Below are 25,056 nucleotides of genomic sequence, written 5' to 3' on the forward strand. Positions count from 1 at the left end.
CTACTTTGTCCTGAAGCTCAAGTTTATTATTTAAACTCCTAGCATTGGTAGAGAATATATTTAACTTTTCCCTTCCTGAAATTATATTTTGCTGCCTGGCCTTAGCAATCACAATTATGTCATCAGTTCCTTTCTTTAGAGTCTCTCCACCCTCCTCTAACCAAAAAAAGCCTGAATACCCTTATTTCCCACTGCAAACCTTACTGACACCTTTCTATTCAGTATATGGCTCGCATTCTGGAAACATGCCCTTTGTCCCTGAAATGATTCCCACTACTTCCTGAATGTAAAACCTTCCTCCCTGCACCATTCTTCCAGCCATTGGTTGACATATAATCGCTCTGCTCATAATTTATAATACATTTCCTAATCTTGGGAGAACACCAGACACCATTACCTCACAACCCTTTGCTTGCATTCCCTTAACCAACATTCTGTATCTATTTTTCTAATCCTCTGAGTAAACGTACCATTCATAATTTTGGTCCTCAGTGCAACGCCACCACCATCCACGATCATTACACCCTCACAACTGCCTGCACTCGCTACACCCTCACATTCCCAATGTCATCCGCATACCCACTCCACAAGCATAACCAACTTTTGTCTACAAATTCTTCAAAAAACACTGATACCTGATTAATATATACCTATCCATTCTTTCAACCTAGCAATAACTATTTCCTGACACTTCCCACAACATTGACTACCCTCTATAGTCTATGTCCACTATTCCTGATATGGCCCACATCAAGCATCTATCTATAATAGCATTTGTAATCTTCTTCTCTTCTCCTTATTTCCCAATTAGCTCGCTCCTGTTACTCCATTTTCCAACAATATTTCCAGGGGTTTTTTTTTTTGGTTTTTTTTTGTATACTGAATCGAGGCTCGTGAAAGAGCTAACATTCATTTCACAAACAAATCAACCAGACAAACAAAATAAAATTGTTTGTCTGGTTGATTTGTTTGGGGTGGGGTAAAAACTGCTCTTGCACCTTTGTGCCACGTGGTGATCATGACTACCAGGTTTGGTGAATTTCTGCACAACCGTTTAGGAGGAGATAGCGTGACAGACGGACAGACGAAAAGCCAGACAGAGACGGAGTTGGATTACAATATCTCCCCCATTTTTTTCAAATAGCGTGGGGCTAAATATTAAAACATCAATGCAGAACTTACCCAAATGAGTGAACAGGTTTTTTGCAACTTGCAAGAGTGCCTGGAAAGAGAAATGCACGCACAGCCACCGTCACAATCCAAACTTCACTTTGCAAACACAATCAAAGGATAAACAGTATTCTCGTGATTCCAAACAGAACTCATGGGCTAAATGCAAGTCCCACATCAAGAAGGTTTAAATTAACTGAATCGTGCAATTTTGTTACAAGCTCAACAACATCTTTGGGAAATACTTTGGTGTATAGTTTCAACATTACATTATCAATTTCTGTGAGACAACCTGTTCCACATGACCTGTAATAACACGTTTTGAAAAGATAGAATGTGCACAAAACCAGTCGATTAAAGGACAATAAAACAACGTCGTGGATATGCCGATATGCCGAGACAGTGACATGGTATTTAATTCATTCCACCTGATTACTTAATACACATCGAGGCCAATACAAGCACACCAATTGCACAGAAAGAAATCAAACTGTTCAAAAGGAAACCACAAAGCAATCATGGTGGTTAAACCAGAGAGCACTGAACTCTATTTTCCATTATAACTTTGTATTGCACTTTGGATACCCAACCTACATTTTTCCATTTTATACTACCATACTATCTCTCTCCTTGACTAATGAATGAGTCGTTGCATGTTTTTCCTTCCAACCCCCATGTACATATAATGAACGTTCCCAAACATGTGCCACTCATTGGACCGTTTGACGACGTAAATTGGGCAAGCAATATGGGCTCCAACAAAAAAAATCCTTGTGAAGGAAAGGAGGTGATGAATATCGGTAAAAAAACAAGACTGAGGAATTAACTTTTATAATGCCCGCCGAGCATGTACGGAAAGATTTTTGTGATTGCTGCCAGAATCACATACAGAAAAAGTGAAGTTGTGTCCGAGGAATTGCATCGGTTGATACAAAATTACGGATAACTCACATCAGGTGGTGTAGATGTGTGACCAGTCTGGCAAAGTGCAACTCCGGGTCCTAATTGAGAGTCCCATCATGTATGACGGGCTATATAATGTGAACGATGGATGTGTCAAGATAAATAGACATCCAAGGTAAACCGGCTGATTGATGAACACATATACAGCAGATGTTAGTCGTGAGAATGAAACGATCGGTACCGATATCTTGCATACCGATGTCCACTGGTGAAATGACACATTGGCAGACATTAGTGGCCTGAAACCAGTTTTCATTCCTCCGAGAATTTTTCCTTCTCCAACATAAATCTATGATCTCATGTCTTTCCAAAACTCTATGATAAGATACTTAGACCAAATATTTATCCAACCTTTGTCAAGCCATCACTAATCATCTCCACATGAGCTAAAGAGCCAGAAACTTTTATTCTGTCGTTTTTCCAGTTTACAAGGCATATGCTTCACCACCTGGGTGGTGAAGTAATTATTACCACCAGGCAGGTCCAAATAAAGTCCTGTAATTATTAGCACCTTGCCAGGTTGGTTGTGTGACGATTAAGCTGTCGCTTTGCCGAGAGTCATGACAAAAAATACTTCCTTAAATTTGTTGGATATATACTGCTGTACCGATTTTGTCTATGAAAAAGTATTTTCTTGCTTATGAAATGTCCTTATATCTTAAACAATAAAAAAGTTGGTGTCTCTTGGATTATTGCAACTATCTTGTTTTGAGGATATTTTGACACTCCTCCTGCAAGGCTGCCAATGCATTGCCCCTGGGCATTAGGGCAGGAATTTGTAATTATGTGAGGATGCTGGCGATAACTCATCTCCTCTTTGCGAAAGACACCATGGGATTTTAAAGTTCACCAACTAATGCTGGCAAACGGCAGACCCGGAGCAGTAAATATGCACATTGTAATATGCCAAATTAAGTACAGCATTCCACATTGATTCCTATATAATCAATTCAATAAATATTAAGGAAAGATAATGTAGGCTACTGTTGGCAATGCCATTATTTTTGCTGTTTATATACCAAAGGTGGTCAAGAATGTTGATAGTTCAAGTATTATATTTTTAAGACAAGGTTAAAATAGAGCAAAGCGACTGTGTCGCCAATATGCTTCCGCGTAGTCCCTACCTGTGACAACAGGTAGATGCCCTCATTCACTGTCGTAAAAATAAACAAGTATGATTTAAATCCCTTCAGCTGTTTTCAAGTATCACATTTTTACCAGACAGGACAGGTTTCACATCAATCGATGAAGCGGTTTCGGAGAAGGGTTTTTTTTAAAATACAAGGTTTGAAGCTAATATGGTTGCCAAACCATGTGATATATGACATGAAAAATGTAAACTCTGCATATGTATGGAAAGGGGATCACGTTTGTGAAGTTTCGGGCTGATCGGATAAGGTTTGTTTTTCTATCCAAGATGGCTTCCAAACCACGTGATCTACGGTCATAATTTTCAAACTATATGCAGTAATTGTGTTAGATGACATTTGTAAAGTTTCATATCGATAGGGTAAGCGGTTTTAGAATTATTTAATATGTTCCTTCAATCCAATATGGCTGCCACACCATGTGACCAATGACGTTTTCTTGATCATTTTTTAATCGCCATGCCAAGTCAATGACCCATGTAAAGTTTTGAGTCGATCGATTTGGTGGTTTGGGAGAAGTTTCTTCAAGGTTTTAGGTTAAATCCAATATGGCTGCCAAACCATGTGATCTATGATGTCATAAATTTAATATTTCAATACAAATGGGTCATAGAATATGTGCATGCAATTTCAGATTTTTAGGATAAGGCATTCAATTATAACATTTATGGCTGATATACCACTTCACCGATGATATTATCATGCTTTTGTTCCCCATTGGGAGTACTTGACAATATGCCAAGGTTCTAATTTGTCCATTCAGCGGTTTCTGAGAAATATATTTTAAATTATTTGTGTTTAATCCAAGCTGGCTGCCATACCACGTGACCTATGACATCACAATTATCATAAAAACATTCTGCATGGGTGTTGCTCCTACCCTGGAAGTTTTGTCTTAATCAGACATGTGGTTGCTGAAAAAAATTAGGTTTAGCCCTACATACGGACAGACGAACAACCCGAAAACATAAAAAGAGGTTTGTTTTGTTTTTACACTTATGCTCATCTACAATTATCACCTTGACCTATCCGAGTGTCATATATATATATATATATATATATATATATATATATATATATATATATATATATATATATATATATATATATATATATATATATATACATATATATATATATATATATATATATATATATATATATATATATATATATATATATATATATATATATTGTTACTGATCGCGGTTTAGATGGTATGATGGGCCGAGCGGATGGTCCAACCGCGACCGAACAGTTACTCCCCGATTAGAACCCGATTCCACCCGACGTTGACCAGATCGCACCGCGGCTGCTCAATGAGGGAAAAGACTAAAACGACGAATGCAAAGAGGAAAACGAAGGCAAAGAAAGGTTTGGAAATACTACTGAATTTATTGACTATTTACACACATAAGCAAAAAGAAAGCAGTCACGTTTATTTACAAGCACATAAGACGCAGGTGACACAGTGAAAATACTAGCTTATACAGACTTAATTAACCCAGGACAGAACAAACAGAACAAACTCACGTACACAAGAAGGGTGGAAAGGCAGGAGGTGGATGGCTGGAGGAAGAGGAAGGTCCAAGGGGGTCCTGCAGCACAACCGGCGCGTTTAGCAGCCGCCGTTCCTTCACGGCCCTGCTCCAAACCGCCGTTCAGGCCCCCAAGCTGCTGTTGTGGCTGCTGTGGACGTCGCGTGCTTTGCCAGGCCTTGTCCGACTCGTCTGGTCCAAACCCTCAACTCTTTCTTGGTCCACTCACTTTTTACCACCGACTCCTCACCGCAACCAACGCAACCAACTGACCACCGACTCCACTGACTGACTCCTCACGACTCTCTCGACCAACTCACGACTCACTCTCTTGCGCGCCTTTTATAGCGCCCCCGGCGATTAAGCCGCCGACCTTTTGGACACGCCCATCGGGGTGCTCACCTCGGCCCTGGTTGGTCGCGCGACCCTCTGGCTCCGCCCTTGATGACGACGGGCGGGCACGCCTTTCTTCTCCAACTCGAGCACATGTTCAATGGTGGTTTTGGAGGGGAGGTAATTGAGAATCGAGGCTTGGCAATGACGAAAGGGGATGTAGATTTTGGGGATGGGATTGAAAGGGGATCTATTCTCTTTCACTGGTGCAATGGAGTACTTCAATTAATGGGAGACACAGCCTTACTCTAAAACACAGAATAAGAGATAACTATCAAACAGGGGTATTCTATTATTTGGCTGACGTGTATGCTTGTGGACTAATTATGGGATGCCCTTTCACCTTTACACAGCTCCGGTGGTAGGGGGGCGCAGAATAAACAATAATAATAATAATACAGCACACAATCAAAAAAATACAGTCCTCATCTCCGCAACAATATATATATATATATATATATATATATATATATATATATATATATATATATATATATATATATATATATATACACACACACACACACACACACCCTGAGCACACAAAGCAAAAAGCAGGATCACTTCTGCCTGTCTACAAACGTCAGTTTATGATCGAGGATGTACTTAATGTCAATTTAATGTTATATTTTGAACACGTCGGACCATGAATCAGAAAAGGAACCTGCAGTTTAGCAGCACTTTGCATGATAATTTGTTCCGATCGCACATGCGCAGAGAGGAGTGAGATAATTTATTACTGTCTGCCTGCCTGGTAGTCAAACAAAATTGTAAATCATTTCAAACATGAAATTAACTGTTTTTAAGGAAGTCATAAAGGACACAAACGACAGGGACAAACTAATATAACATCTTAAATGAGGTGGTGTAAAAGAAGTTGCATCAATGGCGGTAAGCTTCCAAAAATATTTTCTACAATCTTTAAAATCTTCAGTTTATTTAAATTTAATTTTAAAAACCTTCTGATTAGCAGTACTTGGACAAAATATTACGGAATTTTACGTCTTCACTACCAATCAAATTTTCCGCTTGCAGACCCCACCCATGTACTTGTTTCTCAAGACTGCATGGAGTAAGGTGTTCTATGAATTCCAAACAGTACCAACACATACCTCTTATTATTTCATTACGAAATTGATATCAGAAATAGCTTTCAGAATACTTTCTTAAGTTGAAGACAGCAGTTTTTGACAGACAATAAGTATTTCATAGCGGTTCCAGGCCAGATTGAAAGTCTGACAAACCCAATTTTTTATGCCGAAGGGTTTTAATCTAGTCCAGCAAGGATTGCAAAAGGAGAGCGAGACAAAAAAAACGGATTAAGACTTGAAACAATAATTCAGAGCCGTGGCCGTTAACCCCGATGTTCTTGAAACATTTGATAAGCATTGTTTTTTTTGTCCATGATAGACACTACATAGCATAAATATCTGACCAATAAGGCTATAATAATAATAATAACTCATTTATACCAAATCGAGAAAGAAGTCACAAGAATCTGAATCATGAAAACAAACATCTAAAGGCCGAGTCAATATTATCATACAGATTCAGCTTTGAAGCAGCAAACCATGTAATGTAAGTTACTAAGTGAAATATAAAAGAAAACATAAATAAATGGCTCTGAAAGCCATTTGGAAAAAAAGATCAAAGTAAGACAAAAATGTACTCCGGTCCGAGGTGTTTCCAAGATGGGGTTTGTAAGTTTAAATAAATGTCAAAAGGATTCGCAAGGAGAAAAATTGCAATGTCACCACATTCGTTTTCAGCAGGGCTATGCTGCATCGCAGAGCTCCAGAATCAACTTATAAATTATCAACATTACCTACACTCTTTTAAGCCTGACAGGATGGTGCAGAGGTAGTGCACTTACACTTACTTTGAGCTGTCTCGTCTGGCATCGATTCCCGACCCGACTATAAACTCGGATTGATGCCTTGCAGACAAGTCAATGCATCACAAAGTGTTCCGCGCATCGGATCAACGCTTGTCCCATCCAGCATTAGTTGGTGGACTTTTAATATCCAATGGTGTCTTTAACTAAAAGTAGGTGGGTTATTACTGGTTAACCCATCCCTTGCTGTTTTGCAATCACTTCTGTGTGTCTGTCTGTCTGTCTGTGTACATGTGTGTCCAGGCCGTAACTTTTTTTTAACCATATGATCTATTGTCATCGAATTTTCATCAATGCTTTATTATGCTAATTGGGAGAAGACAAAATAATAATTTTGTCAAAATGCCAAAGGTCAAGCATCACATATAAGCGTCAATTTTCATCTGATTGACTTGAAATTTTAAGAATTTGCATATTGGGTCATTGAATTGGTCTACCAATCAAAAGCTAGCAGATTATTTTCTTTTTTGCATCAAAAGGTCAAAGATCCAAGTTACGTAAAATCACCAATTTTGACCCGATTGACCTGAAATTTATAGAATTTGCATATTGGGTCACAGAATTGGTTTGCCAATCAAAAGCTAGAAGCTGATTTTTTTTTAGATCTACACTCAAAGGTCAAGGCTGCATAAAATTATCAATTTTCATTTTGTATTTTAAAAAAACTGTTTTTGTTATTTGAGCATTCGTAAGACGTCTGAACGTCTCCGAACGTCTAAGACGTCTCCGAACACACAAACACGGATGGGCTTTACATTTTCAGATGCTTTCTAGTTATTACTAGACCCCGCCGTTAAACATCAGCTCCAAACACCTCCAGTCGAAAGTCAGGCATGGTCGGCAGATTCCTGAGACTTGGGCTAATCATGCTCTATGAGCCGCTTGGCCAACCCCATGAGGTGTGATTAATTTGGGACATCATAGTAGTATAGTATAGGTAATGGACATCTACATCCAGATAAGTTTTCAGGAATATCTTTACTGTTTGAGACCATCAGTTCAGATTCAGACCTGATCACTCCACCCTGGACATGTCGCATTGACTCTCGCACCAATGGATAGAAGCCTGCAATCTCTGAGGTGTGATCAGTGCCGTCTCCCTGGACATATCTAGAGGATTTGACACAGATTTACACGCCGTCTCTGTCTACAGCACCTAAGTCGACCTCCTCTCATGGCTGATCGACAATTCCTCCACTATCGTAATCAGCGCTTGGTTCTCAATGGGATAATAATGAGTTCCGTTACAAGAAACTTGAATGCAGGAGAAGGCTATTGGGCCCAACAACCCATTGCAATATGTTGCTAACCTATGGTTGTTTAACCGTGCTCTATCCCTTTTAAATGTGGAGTGTCAAGCATTGAAACAGCACGTACCATATTAAAAGAATTTTGTATGACAAGACGAGGGATTGAACTGCCGACCTTCCAGATTCACTGTTTTGTTCCACTGCAAACCAAAGAAATACATATGTGGATACCAAAATATTTTTTAATTTCAACAACTTTCTGGAAAAAAAAATTGTTTGAAAAATGTGCAAGAGCAACTTGTGCAACTTTCTGGAAATTTTCAACAACAATTTCTTTCAACAATTTCTACCTCCACCAACAAATTTCCACAATTTCTGGAAGAATTGGTGCATCATTGGAAAAAAGTACAAGGGTGCCAATATTTTCGGCCACGACTGTACAAAACTTTCATCTGCAGCTCAATGGAATACTGCTCTCCCCTATGGGCTGGTGCTCCTGCCTCACACCTAGCTCGGCTTCACGCTGTAGAAACCAAAGCTTTTAGAATCACTGGTATCTCCCACGATGAAGCTAACTCCAAGGGCCTTTCACTTACTCACCACAGGCAGGTTGGTGGTCTTTCCGTCTTCTACCGACTCCTCTCTGGCCTTGCTCCCCCTGCTCTGTCTGTGCTCTGTCCCCCAAATATTCCTGCAGGACATACACGATCTGCCAGCAACCCTCTTCTGGTTAAACGGCCAAAATCAAGACTCTCTGCTCACCTTCACTCCTCTTTTATCCCGCCTCTGGAACAACCTCCCACACTTTCTTCAATCCCACTCCTCCCTCCAGGTCTTTAAAACAGCTGTTCACCACCATCTCCTATCTTCCCTCATCCAAAACCTTGATCTTTCTACCCCCGTTAAAACACCCCAAATCTGCCTCTTTAAATCCCCAACTTCTTTCTTGAAATTCGTCAGTGTTCTCGTCTGTTGTTGTGCTTGTGTGCTTCCCTCTCGCCCCCTCTTGTCTTCTGCTCCCTTCATTGCATGTTTTATGTGTCTGTGCACGTTTTCATGTTCAATGCGTTAGCTCTTACACGAGCCTCGATTCTGTATAGAAAAAAAGTCCTTCCATCTTTCTTTCACTTGTGCTTTTACTGTAAGATCTTTTCTTGATCTACTTTTAAGAACCCCAATCCTAGACCTCAACTTTCCTGTAATCTCTCTGATATATATATATTTTTAAGATCTCTTGTTTTTCTGGCTCTGATGTCATTTTCTATATGTATGAATGCCTCTTTGAAATATTTATTTGCCTTTCCTAACTTGTCATTGGAAGTCGGCATTTATCCGTTTAATGTCCTCCCTTGATGAGCCTTTGGTTTTCATCTCTCTTCTTTTGTTTACAATATTTATTGCCTTTTCTGACAGCCATTTAGCCTTCTTCTTTCTGTTTGCTTTTGGGGTGTTGTTTTTGGCATCTTCTTTTACAATGTCTTAAATCTCTTGCCACAGTTCATCTGGCATTCTGACAACCAAGTCCAGCTCTGCAAAACGTTTTTCTTTTCTCACCATTATTGCATATTGTTTAGATACATTTTCCAGGTCATATCTGGTCAGAGTTTTTGACTTTTTCACCTTTCACAATTTGACTCGTAGTTTTGCCACAGAGAGTTCATGATCTGTCCCAAAGTATTAGCAGATTTCATAACACTTCTTCATCTTCTATTGATTAGAATTTGTAGTCAATCTGCTTTATATGTTGCCCATCAGGTGAAGTCCATGTGTACAGTCCGCAGTTGGGTTGTTTAAACCATGTGTTTGCAATTATGAGATCATTATCTACACAGAACTCCAGCATTCCCCCCATGGCTCAGTTGAGATCCCAAGTTTGTGCTTTCCTACAAGTCCTGCTTCTCCAATTTTTTCATTCCAGTCTCCCATAGTAATTAAAACATGTCCTTTAGGCACCTGCTCTACTTGCTCCTGCAACTTTCCTCGATCCATATGCTGAGAGCCTTCTCCATCCTTTATATGTGGACATCCCGGACATGGGTGACCATTTTCGTATTTGATACAGCACTTGCTGAAAAACTGTCAGGAATCGCCTTCTCCTCCTTCCGTATGTAGTGAACGGTGGATTCGTTGACGCCATAACGCCTGCCAACAGAGGCCGCACTCTCTCCTCTCGAAAAGAGCAGCTCCAATTTATTGCTTTGGCTCATCACTTTCTTCTGCATCTTGGTAGTTGACGCATCTCCGGCACTGGTCTTGCGCCTGGGAGCCATGATTGAACGATAAGCAGAGCAAGTCAAAAACAAAGGTCAAAGCAACGGGATGAGAACAATGATCGAGATAGAGGACAGTCTGTACTATATGTAGGATTGCGAACCTTGTGGGTATTGAGCCTATCTGCTAATTTCAAAACTGTGCAGTAATATATTTAATGAAGCATTTGCATTCTATAATTCGCGGAGGGTGACTTGCTTTCATCGTGGATGGAACATCCCCCGAAGCATTTTCATTGTGTAAGATCTCTGATGATGCTTTACTGTAAATTGCAAATTGTAATAGATTTAATGAAGCATTTGCATTCTATAATTTGCGGGGTTGACTTGTTTACACATCTGGTGGGATATCCCGCGAAGCTCGCTTATAGTGCGGCTAAAATTTGCGGCCGCAAAAGCTATGCAAATGCAAAGCACAGCAGTGAATGTATAAGCAGGTCAAGCTCGCCGCTCGTACAAGATGTTTTTTGCATATGTCCAGCTGCTTTATGCATGGCTGGTGAAAGATGGGTTTTACAAATGTGTCAAGTTAACGGCTCGTGAAAGTATTTTTTTGCGCCCCTGAAAACCGCGAATTCGCAGAACATTGCTGCAAATAGGAGGGAAAAAACCCGCAATTTCACAGACCACGGCCACGAATAGGAAAAAAAACGTGAATTTGTGGGACACTTTTCCGCGAATAGGGAAACATGTTGCATTTTATCAACCGCGAATATGCGGAATTCCGCGAATAGCAGAACCGCGAATTGCGGGGTCCACCAGTACATATTATTACAATATGAGCACATCTATAAAGTACATACTATTGTAATGCGAGTGTGTCTATAAAGGACATACTATAAGAACGTGTGTACGTCAATACAGTATGGACTATTGAAATGTGTGTACGTCTCTAGAGTATGTAAGATTGGAACGTGAGTACGTTTATAAATACAGATGATTGCAACGTGAATCTATACAATAAAGCCAAAAAGGCCTGTTTGTCTGCTGTAAGAACATCAACCTACATAGTCAATGCATCGTCGACACACCACACAAACACAACCACACAAGAACAGAAGCACAACACAAGATACACAACACAAAAAAGTACTGACGAGGGTCTGCAATCACCGATTGCTCTTTCGAATTTGTATTTGCTTTTATGCAAACAGCATTGAGATGTTTTATTTAAAGTGCTTAGAAACATCTGCATGAAGCACTCAATAATTGAAGTCTATTATTACAATTATGATTATTATTCCTTTTGCAATGATATTAAAAGTTTAAATATATGGACCGGTATTGTAATATGTCAAATTGGTTGTTATTACCTCCATCCACCTTTGGTGGATGGAGGTTATGTTTTCACCCCTGTCTGTTTGTCTGTTTGTTTGTTTGTGAACAAAATATCTCAAAAGGTTGTGGACGGATTCGGACGAAATTTCGTGGAGAGGTAGCGGATGTCACAAGGATTCTATTCGATTTTGGTGAAGATCTGATTATGGATTAGGATATGAGGATTTTTTAATATTTTTTTTAGTGATTCTTCACCATTGGGAGAAAAGTCCAAAAATTATACATAGCAGGATATCTCAAAAAGTTGTGGACGGATTTTGTCCAAACTTGTTGGACAGGTTGTGTATGTGACAAGGAAGAATCGATTCGATTTTGGTGAAGATCTGAATCCGGATTCGGATATGAGAATTATTTAATTTTTTAAGTGATTCTTCACCATTGAGTGATATGGCCAAACAGGCGGAGGTATGCTCTCTACTGAGTGCCGTTCTAGTTGATATTGTAAATGCTGTGATTTAGTTATATTAGAAATAGGCTATGAGCCGAGGGGTCGACCATGCTCAATCAGAGGGAGGATGGCTAACAGTTATTTTTGGCAAGGCCAAGGTCCCTAGTGCTGAAAAAAATGTGATAGCAGTGTGAAACTCTTAGCCGTATCTGTGTTATCATCACATTTGTCAGATCACCCATTTATCGCTTTTCGGGTCATTTTTCCCGCTTAAGATTTAGGGGGTGGGGTTAGTTTTTTGGCTCTCAAATAATATCACGTGTATATATCAGCTAGTGTGGTATATCAGGTAAAAGGTTATTGAATTACCTTTCAAATGATGTATAGAAAGTGCCTGTGTGATCTATAGTAACCTCTTTATAATGATTATTAAAACATAATTATTTCCACCAACTCTCAAAACTTCATCACAAAATCCCCAATTTTAGGAACAAAAATAGGCAAAAATCAAAAGGTATGTAAAAGGTATGTTTCGATTTGAGACACACATACAGTATAATTAGAGTCAATATCCTCACACATATGATCATGATGTGCTATGAAATTCAATGCAATATGTGTAGACATGCTAATACGAATGTTGTCATCAATGTCAATATTTTCATTATATTTTAGGTGATTTGCAACCATGACAGCGGTGCACGACATCTAATGTATTTCTCTTTGTAGATTTGTTGGTGCAGAATACATTTTTAAGCAACTATAGCAACTGATGCTAATTTGTAGTAGTGGTGGTGGTGGTGGTCTCATTCGATATTATGTGTCTTTCCAGGTGAGACGGTGGTGGTGATATTGGTGGTGGTGAAACAGAGTGTACCGCAGATAGACAATTGAACAAATACTTGCAATGGAGATTGCGATCACTCAGAAAGTTCCCAAGGACGTTTGTATCATTCATAAGCTATCGTTAGATGTCAAACCAGAAGATCCGCTCATAAGTCCTCAAACATTCGATTCGTGGACTACATTGCTGGATGCGGCCAAAATACGGAACCATGCACCCATTCTCGACCTTGCTCAGTCGCTGCCAGAGAAGGAGGTTCCCCGAGTATTCTACCACAGGCAGTGCAGGAGCGTGTTCACCATGAAGCGAGATTTGGAAGCACTGAAACGAAAAGCTGAATCCAATTTAACCGACGATGCTGCTGCAACATGTTCAGCGAGCAAGAGACAAGCCAGAAGGGCATCTTCGGAATCACGCATCTATGAACCGGATTGTATATTCTGTGGAAAGACCAAGTGGTGCAAGGGAACGTCATCCCGTGAAAAGTTGAGCAAGGCTGTTGATCTGAGAGCAGATGAAACACTGCGAAACAGCGCCGTGCGTAAATGTGACACGAAAATCATGGCTGCCACAAGTAGAGACATTGTGGCAGCTGAAGCACGATACCATTTCTCTTGCTACAGCAGTTACACGAGACCAAGCACTAAAGATGCACATGACAGAAACACGGCCGCCACAAACGAATCTGACTACACTGAAGAAGAAGCATACAATGAGTTGCTAGTATACATCCGGAACCATATAATCCCGAATAAGGAAATTGTTAGGATGACAACGCTGGTAGAGCACCTACAATCGATAATGACATCAAGAGGGTTGCATGGGATAAGAACTGCTACAAGAAAAAACCTCGCACGGAAACTGGAAACTGATCTTGGAAATAGCGTTCACATCTTTCAAGACAACAGTGGAAAACTGATTGTCATACCTGATAATGTAACACTACAAGATGCTGTCAAAGAAATACAAACACTTAAACAACAACTGAGCATTTGGAAAGGGAAATCATCAAACATGTCCAAAGTCATTGATCAGACATCGACACACATCAGATCGATGATAAGGAAGGATAACAAACCAACTCCATGGCCCTATCATCCAGCCGACGTCGACAATGACTCTTTCGTCGTTCCCGTCTATCTCCAGCGCTTTATGCTTGGCCTCTTGACTGGAGATCCGGAAAACGAGCTTCCATCAAACAGGGTCATCATGCTGATGCAATCTTTCAGCCAGGACATTATCTATGCAGTGAGCTGTGGACAACAAAAGCCTCCGAAACACATGTTGCTCCCATATGCAGTTAAGACTCTCACAGGGAACGTAGAACTAATTCGCACATTGAACCATCTTGGACATGCAATATCCTACACTCAACTGGAGGAAAATGACACTGCACTATGTCTTCAAAAACTTGCAGCAAACTTAAATGAGCAAACAGTCCTACCAAGCAGCATCCAGCCGTATGTATTCACAAACTTGGCATGGGATAACATTGATAGACTGGAAGAGACGCTGACCGGGAAAGGAACAACACATCGAGTCAATGGCATTGCAGTGCAGGCCAAAATGTATGGACCACACCTTCCAAAGGAGCCACTTCCGAAGATCGAGAAGCTCAAGCAATGAACAGTCTGCATAACAGAAGAAACACTGCCTGTCTACATTGCAGGTGAACGTGTTGGGCCTCATCCACTACAAACATTATCAACAGCTGCAGCGGAAAACAAGATGGCTATGGAAGTTGCTCAAATCAAGAATCTTCTTTGGGTCATTGCCCGTCAGGTGGACCCAGTAACACAAAAAACACCAAGTTGGACAGGATTCAACATCACCGTCAGGGCATCTATCAGCGTCTCTCAGGATATTGTTAGATATATGCCTACAATAAATGCACCAGCTACAGAGATGTCCACAGTCGCAGAAATCTTGAAGCAGTCTGAAAGCGTCCGACAGATCCTACACTTGCAGGACATCGTCGTCGTCATGGATCAGGCCCTGTATGCTAAGGCTGCCGAGATCGTCTGGAAACACACAGACACATATGCTAACATCGTACTTCGCCTCGGCACGTTCCACACAATCTGCAATGTGATGTCGATTCTTGGTGCTCGTTTCCAAGATGCTGGTCTTAGAGACTTTTGCATCGAAACAGGAATCGTCGCAGAAGGCTCACTCAATCGGGTTATGGAGGGGAAGATGTACAACCGAGCAGTCCGTGTACATAAGAGCATCTACGAAGCATTCATGAGGCTTGCGTGGATTGAATTTCTCCCTTGGTTGGAAAAGATGCGACCAGAGGCAACACAGACGGTCACTACATTGTTAGCAGAAGTTGCTGAATTGGGACAAGATGAGAGCCAGTGGAACAACCTGTTGGAAGATCAATCGTGTGAAGAAGTTCAGGCTGTTTGGAAGCAATTCCTGCATCACCTTCGTCATGATAATGGTGAATTGTCGTCATTCTGGATGTCGTACGTGGATATCGTTGAAACGGTCTTGCTTGCTCTACTGCGCGCTTCCCGAGAAGGTAATTGGCCATTACATCTATCTGCTATCCAAGCCATGATTCCTTGGTGCTTCGCATACGACAAAATCAACTATGCACGGTATTTATCAGCATACTACGCACAAATGACAAACCTTCCAACGCAGCACACTGGCATCTTCCAAGCGTTCTCGGATGGGTACTTCTCAGTTCAAATGTCAAAAAGCAATCCGTTTGGACGCATTCCAGTTGACCAAACTACTGAGGTCACTGTCAACAAAGACACACAGACACCAGGTGGCACTACCAGGTTCAACTTGAAATCTGGAGCAGTGAGGCGCTACTATGTCACATCCGAACACAGGAGTGCGTTTCTCCGCCAGATGAGGGAAATGATGAATGTGAGCAACACACACGTACAACACGCGGATCTGCAGCAAACACGGATCAAGAAAGATGAGGACGCTGTATCATCACTGATAACTCTGATCCAGAGTTGGGTGAACCCATTCACTATGGCCAGCTCTCTCATCAGTATTTCCACCGCACGCGCAGCCCCTCCAAATATTGCCAAGGATCTGGAGAAAGCATGGGAAGTCGGACACAAGTGCTACACAAACTTCAAGATTGAGCGACTTGAGAGCAACCCACCAATCAAGAAATTCCACGACCCTTTGCAACTGAACAAGCTGAAGACTTTCAGCAACCTCACTAAGAAGAAGGAATGCAGAAGCAATGGCAGGGCAGTAATTCTTCAAGCAGACAGAGCTCTATTTGGTAGAATTATCGTGATGGCACAGGGCCGAGATCTTCACATGGCAGAGGTGCTATCTCATCCTCTAGGTCCCTTGCCATGGGCCCTGGCGACACCCGAAGGCCTTCTATGGAAAACCAACAAAGCTGCCCTAGCCACGGCCTTGCAAAGGACTGTGACCCCGGCTGAAAGGATACCCGACAATTCGGCAACAATTATTGACGGGATGCTCCTTATACAGAAGGTGGCAGGTGATCAAACTACATTTGCCGAAATGGCCATGATTGTCCTATCCATGGCCCTGAAGGATGGATGCAGTAGCCAGAGGATCGATGTCGTCTTTGACACCTACAAGGAGACTTCCATCAAAAACAGCGAACGGTTAACCAGGGGGGAAGAACTTGGACTTGAGCTGAAAAACATCACGGCATCTCAAATTGTAAGGCAATGGCGCAAGTTTCTCAGCTATGTTGGGAACAAGTCAAGTCTTATCATGTTCCTGGTCGAAGAGTGGAAGAAACCAGAGTACATCAGACGCCTGCAGGGAAAGGTTCTCTTTGTAACATGCGATGACAAGTGTTATCAGATCACATCTGATGCTAGCCAAGAAGTAGTGGCCCTGGAAAGCACACACGAGGAAGCAGATGGTCGTCTGTTCTTGCATGCTGCCCATGCTGCCGCACATGGATACCAGTCTGTGCTTATTAGCTCAGATGACACCGACGTACTTGTCATTGGCTTGGCATTTCATACCAAGATTCATGCCAAGTTGTTTCAGAAATGTGGCACCAAAGCAAGGGCTAAAATCCTAGACATAGGGAAAATAGGAAAGTCAGTCGGCACAAATGTATGTCAGGCCCTAATTGGAATGCATGCCTATACCGGATGCGACACAGTCAGCACGTTCGCTGGACGAGGAAAACTGACTGCACTAAAACTCATCAGAACCAACAAAGATGTGCAGGATGCATGTACACAGCTGGGAGAGGACTGGGACGTCAGTGAGGAACTGATGGATAAATTGGAGAACTTCACTTGTCTCATGTACGCACCGAAGTCGGGGACAGTGAAGGTGAATGACTTGAGATATCACCTGTTCTGTGCCAAGAGGGGAGAGATCGACAGTCACCAGCTACCTCCGTGCAAAGACTGCTTAACCAAACATGCACAGCGAGCCAACTATCAAGCCGCTATTTGGAAGAGGAGTCTCAAGATGGATCCAGCAGTACCGAGTCCAATCGGGAAAGGATGGCACTGGGATACCCAGGATGGTCGCGTGCAGCTGGCAGTCGACTGGATGCAAGGACAGCCCGCACCACAGGCGGTTCTGGATTTACTGGCATGCACCTGTTCGAAAAGATGCACACTACGCATGTGTGTCTGCATGGCCAGTGGTTTGAAGTGCACAGACATGTGCAAACTCACCACATGTGACAACCAGAGAGTGTATGGTGAGAGTGATGACAGTTCGGCAGAAGACGATGAAGAAGACGACGACAATGACGAGGATAACTTCTGAATTGTAGAACTGTATGGAGAAAGATCATGTACATATGTGTAACAAATATGGTGTACGCTGAATTGATAACTCGTGTACTTTATGGTATGATGTCTATAAATATATGTTGCTTAAATAGAAAGTACATTGTTTTCCTTTGGTTTACTTTATGTATAGCTGGTAATATAAGAGAACCATACAACACTACAAGACTAAAAACGTTTGCATGAATATGATGTAAATTATCTCGCCAAGTTAGGGTACATCAGGATACATACATATACATGGAGTAGGTTAATCATCACATGCATCATACGTCTGTGGTATATTCAAGAACACCACATACAGTTTGGTCATAATGCCTTCATATTTTTAGAATTAGACATTTCTGACACCAATTTCAGTACTTTTTGGCCTATATATGGCTGACATCCCAATATTATATATACTATTTTTAGACCAATAATGGTATACAAACTATATACATGCTGTCGGTCAAAAATCGTAAAATGTAAATCAATATATCATAAGAGTGGAAAGATATACATTTATGGAGTTTAGGTCATGGTTACAGCAACTACTGTATATTGGATTTTCTCATCTTTATCAAGGTGTATGAGATTTAAGGCCCAAATTTGACTTTAATCATACTGTGTGTTTCTCAAATTCAAAAATTCATTTAATATCCGCCAAACTGAATTTTTGCCTAATTTTGTTTTCATTGGGGATTTTGTGATAAATTTTTGAGGGTTGGCGGAAATAATTATGTTTTAATGATCATAAAGAGGTTACTATATATCACACAGGCACTTTCTATACATCATGTGAAAGATAATTCAATTACCTTTCACCTGGTATACAACACTAACTGATACATATAGGAGATATTATTTGAAAGTCCCAAAACGAACCCTACCCCCTAAATCTTAGGCGGAAAAATTACCGAAAGCGTTATTGGGGTGGTCTGACAAATGTCATGATAACACAGATACGGCTAAGAGTTTCACACTGCTATCACATTTTTTTCAGCACTAGGGTCCCTGGCCTTGCCAAAAATAACTGTTAGCCATCCTCCCTCTGATTGAGCATAATGTCGAAAATTTGAGGGTCTGGCTCATAGCCTAAAAGTGCATACCGGTACTTAAATCCAGATATTATTATTGTTATTAATTATATATTATTATGATTATTCTCCTCGATCCCTTTTTTCACAAAGTGAGATACGTGCAGGTAGTGATACTTTGTGTACATGATGAATCAAAAATGTGAAGTTTCACCTCATATTGAAGACAGGTAAAGCTTATGTGAAGATAGGTAAAGCTGGAGGCATTATCCAAAATGGCGTCTTCCAGTAACACGTGTTGTAAACAAAGAGCTATAATTGAGTTATTGATTGCAGAGAATCAATAGGTGGATGAAATTCACAAATAGCTCAATAACGTCTCAGGTGATGACAGAGTGGATATAAGTACCGTCGGCCGTTGGGCAAATAAGGTAAAGACGTCGGAGGAAAGAAAGCTCTACCTTTCTGACCAGCCATAGACATGGCACCAGACATTATGCAACGCACAGTCAACATGATTCAGCAGGATCAACGCATCATTTCCAGAAAACTATTACAAGATTTGAAAATTGGTGCAGTCAGTGCGAGTAGAATAATCGACAGTTTGGGGTATTCGAAGGATTGTTCGAAATTTGTGCCTCAAAAACTGACACCTGCACACAAGACTTGATGAAAAACAATTTGCTCCGAGTTGGTTGGAAACCTTGAGGCAGAGGGATGAGGGGCGTTTTTATCATGCATTGTCACAGGTGATGAAATCTCTAGAGTGGCACGACCGGAACCGAACTCCCCATGGAAAAACAAGTTTAAAGTTGTTCCTTCTACAGGTAAAGTGATAGCTACTATCTGCTGGGATATGAAAGGAGTTATCCTGGTAGACATCTTGCCTAAACGACAAATAATAAAGTCAGAGGCCTACATAGAGACCCTGAAGAAAATGAAGATGGGTTTGTGCCGAGTCTGACCTGACGTGGATAAGACGTGTCGCTGCATCATGATGATGCACCTAAGCTTTGCGGACCAAAGAAACCATCACCAAACTGGAGTGGTCTGTACTGAAGACTATCAGCCCAATTTAGTGCCATCAGACCATCATCTTTTAGAGCACTAAAGGATGCCCCATGTGCACGAAAATTTGAGAGGGATGACGGTGTCACGTGTCAAGTAAAAAAAATAGCTCCAGCAACCAAAAGAACAATTTTACCGACAGGGAATGCTTGCACTTGTTACACGGTGGCATAAAGCCATTGATAAGGATGGAGATTTTCAAGAACATGAGGGTACGTTGTCAGATTATGTATTAACATTTTGGTGACGTTTCATGCTTTTGCATTAAAATTGTGCTGAAAATAAAATATTGGGGAATTACTTTTGGGACAACCCTGGTACCGTAAAATGGGTTGAATAGGGACAGCAAGGTGAATAGGGACACAAACTGAAAAAAGTTCGGAAACCTTTTTCGCTGAAAATTGATAACCATACTGATTCTTTTTTTTTTTTTTTTTTTTTTTTTTGTATACTGAATCGAGGCTCGTGAAAGAGCTAACATTTATTTCACAAACAAATCAACCAGACAAACAAAATATACAAAAAGAGGGAGTGGAAGACAAGATGGGGAGAGAAGGGGAAGCACACAACCACAACATTTGAGAGCAGGGAGAAGTGTGGGAGGGAGAGGGCTTGGGGGCAGGAGGCGTGGGAAGGGGGGGGGGGGGGTGGGAGAAGTATAAAACACAAGGGGACCGAAATTAGCGGGGGTAGAAAAGATCAAGGTTTTGGATGGGGGAGGATAAGAGATGGTGGTGAACAGCTGTTTTAAAGACCTGGAGGGTGGAGTGGGATTGAAGAGAGTGAGGGAGTTTGTTCCAGAGGCGGGAGAAAAGAGGAATGAAGGAGTGAAGGTGTGCAGAAAGTCTTGATTTTGGCAGTTTAACCATAAGAGGGTTGCAGGCAGATCTTGTGCAACCTGTAGGAATATTTGGGGGACAGAGCCCAGAGAGGGCTGGGGGGGCAAGGCCAGAGAGGAGTCGGTAGAAGACGGAAAGACCACCAACCTGCCTGCGGTGAGTGAGTGAAAGGCCCTTGGAGTTAGCTTCATCGCGGGAGATTCCAATGATTCTGAACGCTTTGGTTTCAACAGCGTGAAGACGGGCTAGGTGTGAGGCAGGAGCACCAGACCAGAGGGGAGAGCAGTATTCCATAGAGCTGCGGATGAAAGCCTTGTATGTGGTGAGGAGCTCAGGTGTGCCAAGGAAGGACTTCGCACGACGGAGGATGCCCAGTCGGCGACTGGCTTTGGAGGCCAGATTTGAAATGTGGTTTTCCCTGGAAAGATCATGGCAAATAGTGAGACCCAAAAGCTTGAGTGACAGAACTTCTTGGAGAGGATTATTCAGAAAGTGGATGGGAGGGTTTTCCAGTCGGTCTTTTCGGAGAGACATCGTAAGAGTGAGATTTATCAGGATTGAAAGACATGTTCCATTTGTTTGCCCAGTCTGTGATTTTGTCCAGGTCTGCAGAGAGTGGGGAGGCTGCAGACTGCCGATCGGAGGGATGAGGAATGGAGCGACAGAGAGTAGAGTCGTCAGCAAAGAGATAGAGAGGATTTTCAAGAGAGTCAGAGAGATCATTGATGAAGACCAGAAAAAGCACATGGCCCAGAACACTACCTTGGGGAACTCCAGCCTGAACAGGAAGAGGAGATGAGAGAAACCCATTCAGGGCCACACGTTGACTACAACCCGAGAGGAAGTCCGCCAGCCATGCGTGGAGATTTCCATGGATACCAAAGGAGGAGAGTTTGGTGAGCAGAGCAGGGTGCCAGACCGTATCGAAGGCACGTGAAATGTCAAGGGAGACGGCTCTAATTTCCTGTTTGGCGTTGAGGACCTCCATCCATTGTTGAGAAAGAAGAAGCAGCATGTCCAGAGTAGAGTGACCAGGTCTGAAACCAAATTGATGATCAGAGATCAAGCCATTGGAGAAGAGGAAAGATTTCATATCTGAATCAATGATGGATTCCAAGACTTTGCTGATAATTGGGAGAAGGCTGATTGGTCTGTAGTTGCTGGGATCTGTTTTTGCACATTTTTTGTGCAAAGCGGTGATGTTGGCTGATTTCCAAGCAGATGGCAGATGACCTTGAGCAAAGGAGAGGGTGAAGAGAACAGAAAGAGGGAGTGAAAGAGTGGAAGCACATGATTTTAGGACCCGTGGGCTGATGCCGTCAGGACCAGTTGCAGAATCAGAGTCGAGGGTTGACAGAAACTTTTCCACCTTGTCAGGAGGAAAGGACACAGAGTCCAGGAGCAGCTGGGTACGACTGGGTACGGTGGGTACAGAGAGGGATGGGTTTGGGACACAAGATTTAGAGGCAAACATAGAGTTGAGGCATTCAGCTTTTTCACGTGCGGAGTCAGCCGTTAAGCCGTTTGAGGTGAGGGAGGGGATGGAGGGGGAACAAACACCAGAAACAGATTTGACCAGACGCCACCAGGATTTGGAAGAGGGAGACAGATAAGAGAGTTCGGTCTTGAGAACGGTGAGATATTTTTTCCTGGCTCTCCTGAGGGTGGACACACACTTGTTTCGGGCTTTGTGAAAGGAAATGAGATTTCCTTCCGTTGGATTTGCTTTCCAGGAGACAAAAGCAAGTTGTTTCAGGGCAACAGCCTCACCACAAGATTCCGTGTACCATGGACGGGAGGAAGGGTATGACAACTGAAGACGAGATGGGATAAATCTGTGCATGAGAGAGAGCAATTTACTTTGAAAGAATTCCCAGGATGAGTTGATGTCAGAGGCGGTAGAGATGGGAGACCAGTCCAGATGATTGATGGCTGCTTGAAGACCGTGCCAGTTGGCCTGAGTGAAATGCCAGACTCGTCGACGCTGAGGAGGCTCTCTGAGAATGGTCAGAGAGATGTCCACTTTGACAAGCACATGATCAGATGAGCCGATTGGAGCAGAAGAAGAGCAGCAGACATTTTCAGGGAAGTTTGTCATAACCAAATCCAGAAGAGAAGATGCTCCTTTGACTGAGATCCGGGTCAGGAAATTGACAGATTGTGTCAGTCCCAGTGAGTCGCAGAAGTCCTTTGCTGAAGAGCCATGGCTGGTGAGAGAGGTCCCCACACCCAGCCAACTGGCATGGTGACAATTGAAATCACCACATATGAGGAAGAGAGAGTTGGGATGGGTAGATAGAAGTTGGTCCATATTATCAGACAGCGAGATGTAGATGGAGTCATCGCTGTTTGGTGGACGTCACACATATGAACAAAAGGTGGGAGCGAAGGGGAAGCCGTAGCCAAAGGTATTCCTGGGGGTGAGGTGGAGAGAGAGCAGTGGAGGGCGAGTGAGGAAGAGAGTTTTTTATAAAGATAGCAACCCCACCTCCAGGACGAGGCTCAGGTCTATCATACCGGAAGAGGGAGTAACCTGGGAGAGATACCAAGGCATCAGAGACATCATGAAGGAGGAAAGTTTCTGTGAAGCAGATCACATCTGGTTTGTCAGAAGCAACCTGTATGGAGAGATCAGTCAAGTTTGAGCGAAGGCCCCGGATGTTTGAGGTCCATACCGTTAATGAAGAGGAAGGGGGAGCATCGGGTCCAGAACAGGGGGGGGGGGGAGGGGTAGGGTAAGATGTGGAAGAGGAGGAAGAGGTAGGGAGAGCTGTTGAAGGTGTGTCAGAGATTTCAGAGATTTCAGAATAGCTTGGAGAAAGGGAAGAATGGGGTGGACAAAAGGTTTGATGGAGATTGGGTGAGGCACAGTGAGGTGTTATTTGAGGAGGAGGAAGAGCGAGGCAGAAGGTTGGGGGAGATGAAGGTGAAAGTTGGAAGGGGGAAGAAGCAGGGAGGATGCTTTGAGGAGGAGGGGTGAGAGGGGAGTCTAGGAGGGGAGGAGCGAGGGAGAGTCTCAGAGGGGAGGGGTGTGGGGGGAGTTTAGGAGGGAGGGGAGGGAAGGGGCAAGGGGGGAGATTTGAAAGGGATGGGTGATGGGGAGGATTTGGAGGGGAGGGGTGAGATTGGATTTTGAAAAGTGTACGATTCATGGGAAACGAACATTTTTTGCAAAATGAGTTTGAGACCTTCGAGTCAAAAATATGTTTGAGGACACTGAAGGAGGGGTGGAGTTCTGGATAGTTTAGGGAATGTAGAAAGGAGGAACTGTAAGAGATGGTATTATATATATTTTTTGGAATGAATAGATTTGGTGAGCAAGACGAAAGCATCCTTTTGTAGGAAAAGAAGAAAACTGTGTTATAATATATGAGAGAAAATAGTTGTTCACAGGAGAGATTATACATTTCTAATCACGTGATCGCGTGATCGCGAACGAAGAACGAACGAACAAAAAAGAACAACAAATAAACGAATAACACCTGGGAAGGAAATATTTTTTGGGGTTTTTTTTTTTTTGAGTAGAGATATTAAACAAGGAGGTATGGGATGAACGACTGGGACGAACCAGAGAACGAAAATAAATGCAGCGCATTCGACGAATCGCTGAGAGAAAAACAAAACCACAAGGTCGGAGACGGTACGGTAGCGAAGCCTACAAGTACTAGGCCGCAGAATACTCGATACGCATTAACCGACGATTGTGTATACATGTACGAAAAATTAGCACCGGAAATTTTCCAAAAGATACGCTGTAGGTACATACACCGAAAGATAGATACAGTCTCGACAAAAACACAATTGAGAAGGATCACTTAGCTTCGAAAGCGTGAGCGCATGGAACAGCTTCGAAAAGACGTGACCTCGCCGTGATCTCGCGAGATCGCCCCCAATTTGTTGATATTTGGGTTAAAAGTGTTCTCTTGTTTTAAAAAAAAGCAACTTATAGTCTCTATTAACCCCATATATGGATTTTTATGGCTGTCCCTATTCACCCCGTTTTACAGGTGAATAGGGACAGTCACTAATACAAAAAAATAATAATCAAGAAATAGGGACAGTTTGGAGAAACTTTTTATCCCATTTTTTTTTTCATTGGCACCGTGGTTTATATTATGGGTGCATATTATGTGCATCCAGCTGAGCTATCAAT

At 42.2% G+C, this 25,056-nt stretch overlaps 1 protein-coding gene across 1 annotated transcript in view; it reads right to left on the reverse strand.

Annotated features, from left to right (window-relative positions):
* Positions 1–25,056, reverse strand: part of PDE2A (phosphodiesterase 2A) — a 376,017-nt gene that overhangs the window by 106,496 nt on the left and 244,465 nt on the right. The window contains exon 15 of the mRNA XM_068112452.2: positions 1,183–1,222. Within this exon, the coding sequence (XP_067968553.2) occupies positions 1,183–1,222 (40 nt within the window). The remainder of the gene's footprint in view (positions 1–1,182; positions 1,223–25,056) is intronic.

This window comes from Myxine glutinosa, chromosome 4 (genome assembly GCF_964187855.1).
Source record: "Myxine glutinosa chromosome 4, kmMyxGlut1.1, whole genome shotgun sequence".
Classification (NCBI taxonomy): domain Eukaryota; kingdom Metazoa; phylum Chordata; class Myxini; order Myxiniformes; family Myxinidae; genus Myxine; species Myxine glutinosa.